The sequence below is a fragment of the Malurus melanocephalus genome, unplaced genomic scaffold (assembly GCF_030028575.1).
Source record: "Malurus melanocephalus ecotype Western Australia unplaced genomic scaffold, MMel_1.1 scaffold_72, whole genome shotgun sequence".
NCBI classification, from domain to species: Eukaryota; Metazoa; Chordata; class Aves; order Passeriformes; family Maluridae; genus Malurus; species Malurus melanocephalus.
Window position 1 is genome coordinate 532,932 of NW_026623304.1, and position 8,386 is coordinate 541,317.

The following is an 8,386-nucleotide window of genomic DNA, read 5'->3' on the forward strand; positions in this document are numbered from 1 at the left end:
TTTTTTTTAAATATGAACCTTTTTTTAGTTAGTTTTTGTGAGGTACTGACACCACATAGTATTTAGGATTTTCTTTGGGAGTTTTAAATTTGTTTTTCTGTGTTTCCTCCCCGAGGTGGCACTGACAATTTGACCTCACCTTTTTTTGCAAGTTTCTGTGCTGGGCACCCTTTGCCATCCCCCATCCCAGGAATGTGTAAGGGGTCTTCAGTATGTCCTAGAGATGGGAGGGAAAGCTTTTGCATTTCTGTGCATCCTGCATTTCCCATTCAGTCCCTTGTATCCTGGTGCTTTTTTTTAGTCTCTTTGGTGATATTGTAGAAGGTAGCATGCATTTGGGGACATTAAAACTGGTGTTCATAGACAACTTTCTAGATTGCATGTTTTCACTTCTGGTTTTTGTGTCCAAGTTCTTGCATTTAAAAAAAAAAAAAGGGCAACGAAGAAATGCTTGACCATTCAAAGCAAATGCTTCTTTGCAGCAGAAMGAAAACACATCACAGATGAACCCTGAGTGTGTTTGTTCCTCCCCCCCACCTCCAATGCCTCATAATTGTGGGTCTTTACTCATGATTTTGAAAGGTATCTTTGATCCATTGCTGTTATTCTATGTAACGTGGCCAATGCTCAGCCAGGAAGACTATTGATTAGGCACGTGAAATTGCTTTTTGAAAGGCACATTGAGCCTAGTAAAGGATTTTTGTTGCAAGTGAAATTCTGGATGGTGTTCAAAGCCTCTCCTGGAAGGCTGCCCACCTGCRTGGTCCAAGCTACCTGTGATATCCCAGCATGGGTGAGGACAGTTATCTTTTTTTTTGTTAAAAAAATGATTTTTCTATGTGTATAATAAAAGAAGTCACTTGCTGTGATAACTGTTGTCTTTCAGCGAGAAAACAGGAGAATGTCCCAGCCCTCTGGATTATCTGCTCTCCAGCAAAACAGCCTGATGAGCAAGCGTATCAGCTCTTATTAATCKTTCCGTAAAATTAAAGAAATTACGGAGCTTAAGGCAGTTGCTAATGAATCAATTTTAATTTATGGGCTCAAATAAAATCTGCATTAAGGYTGACAAACTATAGCCTCAGGTAAACACGAAGCATTTCCACTGCAGACCTAAATGAATTCTGTGCTGGATGTCACAGCTTCTGCCAGAAGAGCAGGAGGGCCAGGGGTCCCATTTCACGTCAGAGGAGGCAGAATCCTAAAGAAAGTAAATGCAGTGGTCTGGCCCTTAGGAGGTCTCTTTCTGGCATGCAAAAGCAGAAGAATCAAAGACTAATTATAGTTCTCCCTCTTTTTCTTTTTTTTTTTTTCTTTTTTCTTAAAAACACAGACGATTTTTCTCTGTAGAATCACTGTTTGCTAAATGCTTTTACATCACCAAATTATACTAAAATTTTATGTAGAGATGCTTTTTCCATGAAATCAGAGGCAAATGTGGGTTTCTACACATGCTCGAGTCAGTCACCCATGGACATGTGTATGTGCCTCAGGAAAAGCATCTTGCTGGACCCAACCTCTTTGTGTGTGCTCTTAACCTGAAAGGTGCTCGCTGCAGCAGGCAGGGTCACTTTCTTCTGTGTGTCTTCTTCATGGAGAACAATGTTTGCTTTTCAGTAAAAATACCTCATTTCAGGTGATGCATCCATGCGGGGCGGAATGATGGAATAAAAGAGCCATTTGTGCCTAATGCAAGGGTGCTGTCATGTAAATGGTCAGACTGCGAGGTTTCCCTAACAGGCCTCATATGAAAAACATTATTTTGGTTTTTAGACAGCTTATTTGGTGATTTTTTCCCCCCACTCAAGTGTTGCTGCTTCTAGTCTTTGCTTTGGCTTAAGCAGTATTATACAAGACAAAGGTTTYTGTGGGAACACTTGGTAAAAATGTTGTAAAACATATTGTCATGCCTGCTATGAAACATACAATGATTATTTTTTTTCCCACTGTTGTTGGTTTAGGCTTTGCATAAAGACTAATGACTTTTAGTCTTGTTTGTATGCTGGTATTAGAGAAATACCTCCTGGTGCTGTAAGAACAGGCTGGAGGGGAAGGTTGTGCCACCATGCCTCTTCTCTTTTGGTAATAAGCTGATGAAGCCTCTGGTGTTTGTTTGCCCTAAGCCTCGGCRTGCTCACTGCTGAGCTTCCCCAGCTGATGCTGCTGTCCTGGCTCCTGCATCCTTGTGACCCTGGAGGGGCCACTCAGCTTGCTGAGCTGTCCTTGTGTCTGCTCTGTGTTCTGATTCCCATCTTCCTTGCTTTCTAGGTGCAGTAATCGGACCCAGTGCGCAGTTGTTGCCGGCCCTGATGTGTTTCCAGACCCGTGCCCCGGGACTTACAAGTACCTGGAAGTGCAGTACGAGTGTGTCCCTTACAGTATGTATCTTGATATATTTGCACTTTTTTTTTCTTTTTTTTCAGTTGAGGTTTATTGTGGAGACTGGGCAGCCTTGAGCTTGTCTCTCGGTGCCCAAGGGCAAGTAAACCTGAGCACGTGCATCGTATGAGACTGAGCTGATAAAACCTGAAAAATGGTACTCTGTGCAAGGTTTGTGCTTAAGTTAAAAATATCTTTATAATGCCCCATATTTTCTGTGTTACGCAGCGTAACAGTGACTGTCACCTTTTGGAAAACACTTGGGAAACCCCATTAGAGAAAGCAGACCAGAGGAGAAAAGCACTGTTGCTAGCTTATAGCTTCTCTTTASAGAGGTTTATGCTTGTAATCATACAGCAGTGTGCTTTGACTGACCTATGGCCACTTAATTGGTGGAATTTGATAAGATCCTTAAATACAGTATTGTATCACCAGGGAAGTAGGAAGGTATTGTTTTGGGTAATTTGATGTTTGGTGGTGGAAAAATACTAATTTATAAGCTTCCAAAGTTATGAAGGCAAATTGCAGGCAAGCCATTTAGRCTGAATTTCTGAGGGTAGAAAGGCAGTCCTCTGAGATAACAGCAATATGTGCCAAATGGGAAATTCRGAGCTACAAAAAGTTAAGTGTACCTCAGAATTTGCTTTCTGTAGAAATCAAATTTGTTAGATGCATTTAAGGCCCTACTGTCAAAAAGGGCATACCTGAAAAAGGAAATAACAATGATAATATGAGGAGTGTGCGTTTTTTTATTTTTTTTATTAGCAGTTGTGGAGAGCTGAGTGGTGAGTAACAGCACCATTGCTAGCTTTACTGTTTGAACGGGCCAAAGCTTACAACACACCTCTCAAAATAACAAAGCAGGTATGGGAATGGATGCTTTCAACCCATGGTGGTGTACTGAGAGAGCAGCAGGAGGCAACAATTTGCTGAAACCCAGAATTTGGCTCGAGGATTGAGACCCATCTTCTTTGTTGCCTGAAGCACGGGCTGCCGGAGAGCAGATGTGGCTGAGCAATGACAGACACCCTGTCCAGAGGGACAGCAAGAGCTCACAGCCCCTGGGACTGTCCCCATCCCTCATGCAGGAGGTGGCCACAGCTGCTGCCACAGCCTGGAAAGACTCTGTGGTGTTTGGGTGTTGTGAAACTGCAAGGCAAGGGGTGCAGCTAAGATCCCCTCTGGGAGCAAAGGGGACCTCTCTGTCGAGGGACTCAGATGCTCTGCTGGCAGGGGACTCAGCRTGCCCATACTTGATTTTTCTAAACAGAAATGTGAAGCTTCTAAATGCAGTGATGGAATACTTTTTATGGGGTGAGCTATTAAACGCACGGAAAGATTGACATCAGGGTCTGCCCTATCAAGCAGAATATTCTCCAAATTATAGTCTGGAGTTGTTCCACTCTAAATGAGGTCTTTCATTTCAGAAGCAGCGCTGYGCATGGAAAGGGTTAGGGAAGATTGGTTTCAACTTATCACAGCAGGTTGTATTTCGTGGTGATTTATGATTTGTGTGAGGGTGTGCTTTTCCCTCCAGACTGGGCTGGTAAAGCAGCAGTGATTACCTGGTACCCCTGCACAGCCTTTGTAGCATGTGAAACAAAGAGGAATAGTGGTTCCTTGTGAGAAAGTCAGTGTGTCAGCATCACACACGAGGTGTTAATTGGCCCTGTATACAAGATGTAGAATAACTCCTGTGAGAGGTTGCTCACTACCAAACGTGCAATAGGGATTGAGTATTTTTTAATGATCTGAATGTAGGGAGGAAAAGGATGACAACGGACATGACACGCTGCCTTTGCAATTAAGTTGGGAGCTTTGATGGCTGTCTCCTCCATTTCTTCAGGAATCAAATATAGTTCCTCTGCAAGTAGATTTGGGGGAAAGACAAAGGGCAAGCACACGGTGAAACAGGATCCAATCTCCTGAGCTTGTTGTTCTATGTTACCTAGGAAATTTTGGGTCAAATCTTCATGTGCTGTTATTCAGTGTAGAACCAGTGAAATTGGCTGTGCTCAGGCAAACTGTGTCCCTTTAGCTGCAGACATGGAGTTGGAAACCTAGAACTCCATTTTATTCTTCTCCTGCCTCAATCTCTGCCTGGCTTTGTTACAGACTCCATTTCCTCCCTCAGAATGGTCAGCTTAAACTTTGTAGGTGTCCCCGTCCTGGGCCCCACAAGTGTCCCATAGGAGAAAGTGATGGGGAAGGTGTCAGCTCTGGGCAAGCAGGTCAGCAAAGGCATGGCTGGATCAAAGCTACGCCTGATGGATGAAATCTGTTCCTCCTCTGATGCCCTCAGTGATGCCTCTGCTGCTGCCAGAGGTCAGTCCTTGTCACTGAAGCCACATGMCTCAGCCCCTGTGCACCCAGCCTTTGGTGAGTGCTGGTGTCTGCCATATGGCCATCTCCTAAAGGAACACCTCAGTTGCATAATAAAGGAATTAATATTTCAGCAGGCACTTGTGCTTGTGTGCAATTCCAGCTTGCCTKTGTCTGGTTGGGTGGGTTACTYCTTAGAGTTYCAAATTATTCTTTATGGATGGAGAGTGGGTTTACCCARGTGTTGGCTGAGCAGCAGAAGGGAGGGTGTGTGCATCTCAAGAGGAGAGAGTTTGGGAATMATTTTAATAGATATTGTTAGGACTGACTTTAGACACTTGTGCTCAGTGTAGTGCTTGTGTATATGCTCCCCAAAAGAAAAATWTGAAGATCTAAAACTCCATTGATTRSTMTGCTTCTCTTGAGATTTTGTTATTTATTTATTAASTCTTCCACCACTAGCTCAYATCATTTTCAAGAGGAAAGCACAYCCCTTTCCTGTCAGATGGGGGAAATCCAAACCTCCTCTAACTTCAGTAGCTCRTATATTGTAAAATGTCCTTTACATTACCCCACACACTGCATTCCCCTAGAGATTATCCCGACAAGGAGAGTTTTATGAAGCTGCAGTTACTCTCAGCATAGGGACAARATGAGATGTGATTATGCAGATTGCYCAATCCTCTCCTCATATTCCTGATCCTCTAGTCACTTTACATGGTAGCAGCAGCCTTCTGCTAAAATGGTAATTCCAGGATGTCTGAACTTTTTAGGTTGCCCTCTGACAATGAAAAGCAAGTGAGAAGCAGGTGATGTCAGCAGGTGAAAAGATAGCAGGCCTAATYTGTCAGGCTTCAGTGGCATCAGCTGTCCTATTTTTCTGGTATCAGAAAAAATAATCAAAATAATTTTGCCTTTCTCAAAGCAGGCCTTAGCATTTGGCATGTATTCCTCTAATACCTTTAGATACTGCTCCTTTTCTTCTGAAACATTTAAATTGCTACTCYGGTTTTCTTACATTGAATTTTCTTCTAATAATTACTGACCAAGAGAGCTTTTCCATGTTTTCAATCGAATATGTACCRCTGCAAACCTGCAGTCTGCCATTGCTAGAGTTGTGTGCACGTTTCATTGTGGAGATGTGGCTGAAACTGCACTGAAGCTGTTTTATGCTGTGAGTATGAAAATCCTGACAGTTTTGAGGRTCCCCTTGATCCAGTACTCTTGTTTCCCACTGCATTCCTTCCCTCTCCCGTTCTCCCTCTACAGAGTTAAATGGGTAATGGGAACAGCAGTGGTGGAGGTGGTTTTGTAAAGCTGGGTCAACACTCTCATTGCAGAAACACTTCACTATCATCTTCTGGTGCTTGTACAATCCTGTTGTCATGGTGCCAGTRCATCTAGGAGTGTAATTTTTCTTATTTCACCTTTTTAATGTGCTAAGGGCCTTCCAATTTTACTCGTGGGCCCGCACAGAAAGCAGATGGGTGATTTATCCAAAGCTGTGCACGAGACCAGTGGCCAGCAAGGGAGCCCAGTTTTCCAGGAGCAGTGGTGGGAGAGCTGCTGAGCTGGTTGTTGTCATGATCAGACAGATTTGCTATCAATAATCTGATAAACCCCAATCAATGATTTGGTTTTCCTAAYTTAATGCTGCCTCTGTATGTGACGCTTTACAGCTCAAACCATCCATGTTTCAGTAGTTCTGCAGGTATTTCTGAGGAACAGAGTGAACAGCCCAGCTGAGGCTGACAAAGCCTCCTTCCCTTTTCTCTCTCGAGCACAYGWGMTCTGTGGGAAATGGCAGTGGCMCTGCCCTTCATGGGTGGCACTCCARATCAGAACAGGGRGAGATATTCCAACATGGGAGCAGCTATTGTCCACTGGCTTTGACTGACTTCTRGGGATTTTCTGCTTTTAGTTTTTATTTGGGTTTTATGGGTTGAGTGCAAATTGAAAGCACCAGAGGTATGTTAGAATGTTTTTTTTTTTTTTTCTCTTCATTGCCCTGCAGAGACAGCCTTACACACTCCCAAGGATCMAGCACAGTGCTGAAAAGAGGATTTGGGTCCCAGAGTCAGATTCACCTTCAGTTTTTCCTGAGCTCCCAGTTCCCTTGYGTTTTGGAGGTCACAGAATAAGTCGTGGCACTGTTGTCCTTCAGAAGCAGTCCATGTTTTAAGCAGGGAATTGGAAAATTGAAGCTACAGGGTAGGGCAGGGTGGAAGAATGGTGAGGAGTCAATGAGGACAAGCCCATTGCTGCATTGATGGAAARGATGGCAGCAGCAGGAGGGTGCCTYGGGCATGGCATGTCCCACTGTGATGATAACTGGTCTCACACCCAGGCCACAGGTTTTCCCTCAGYTTCTAACATTGGAGAGATCTGTTCAAGGGGATGTTTCTTGCAAGGGAAAAATGCTCATGGCTTCCAAGAAAGGATGAATTGTCTTTTTTTCCATTCTGGGTACACAGGCTAATATGCAGGCACCACTTGTCTTTGGTGCTTACAGAGAGTTTCCTTCTTGTTTAATACTAACAAGAGAAAGGGGRAAAAAAACCCACTTGAACATGTTTCATAGTTTCTTTTCTTAGAACTTTTTTTTTCTTTTTAAACATGGAACCTGAAATCGCATTTCCCAATTGCTGTAGTGATGGAAGGAAAGGTCATAGCCTTGCTAGAAATATTYCTTTTATTGCTGATAGAAGAGTAGATGGCTCACATATCAATAAAAGTGAGGGATGGTAAGTGTGATGTGGGAACAGAATTCAATAAAGTTTTATTGTATCACAAGTGGACTGAAGTGCATTTAAAAACATTAAATGAAGGTGCACAATATCTGCTCTGCTGGACCTTAGGGCCAGTGAATAGACAGATAATTGAATAATGACATTTTTAAGAGAATACAAGCACTAGAAAGCAAACTGGTATTTTCATTGCTCTAAGATTGCCGGTAGAAAGGGAAAGAGAGGGGAGAAGATGGGACAAAATTGCAATCTGAAAACAATTTAATGAGACCACTTTTCCAAGAATACAGTTCTTAATTATTTYTGGAGTGCTGCAAGGCCATTATGTGGCCTCTAGGCTTTCCCTCTGCGTTTTCATGCCGCCGTCTCCATCGGCTGAGAAGCAGTGTTTGCCCACTGAGAGCAGTGCTGTGTTTTGTTAAACAAATGCACTTGTGGCTTCTCTGCTTTTCTTTCGCCCTGGGTTTCTGCTTTTGCTTTGTTTTTGTTTTTCCCAAGAGGATTTGGTCCCCCGAGGCCCAGCAGTGCAAAATGGAAAACGTTCCCAAGGGATTAAGCCTGACTGTTGGCATTTTGGCCAGTAATGAGTGAATTCCCTCCTGAAGCCAGGCCTCCTTTGTTTTATTTTGTTAAATATATTATTTGTGTKCATGGGCTGGGAAGAATAAGTAAAACCAAAGAAAAAACAAACAAACAAAACCCCCAAACCAAAAACCCAACAGCAGACCTAACTATCCATTATGATTATTTCAGAGCAAAGAATTTTTGTCTCCTGCTGACAAATTGCCTTTCTTCCAATGCATACAATTTCCTAGCCATTGCAGTCAAAAAAGCCTTTTTTTTTTTCCTATTCACTGAAATTCCCAGCTTTGCTTACTGTTTTGGGTTTTTGTTTTTTTGGGGATTTCCCAAAAGTGATTTGTCAAAATGTACAACTT

The 8,386-nt window shown here is 43.0% G+C and overlaps 1 protein-coding gene across 3 annotated transcripts in view; it reads left to right on the top strand.

Moving 5' to 3' along the window:
• The window catches only part of ADGRL3 (adhesion G protein-coupled receptor L3), a 309,315-nt gene that overhangs the window by 102,183 nt on the left and 198,746 nt on the right, over positions 1 to 8,386 (top strand). For all 3 annotated transcript variants that reach the window (XM_057366829.1, XM_057366827.1, XM_057366828.1), the window contains exon 3: positions 2,269 to 2,378. In XM_057366829.1, coding sequence (XP_057222812.1) covers positions 2,269 to 2,378 — 110 coding nt within the window. The remainder of the gene's footprint in view (positions 1 to 2,268; positions 2,379 to 8,386) is intronic.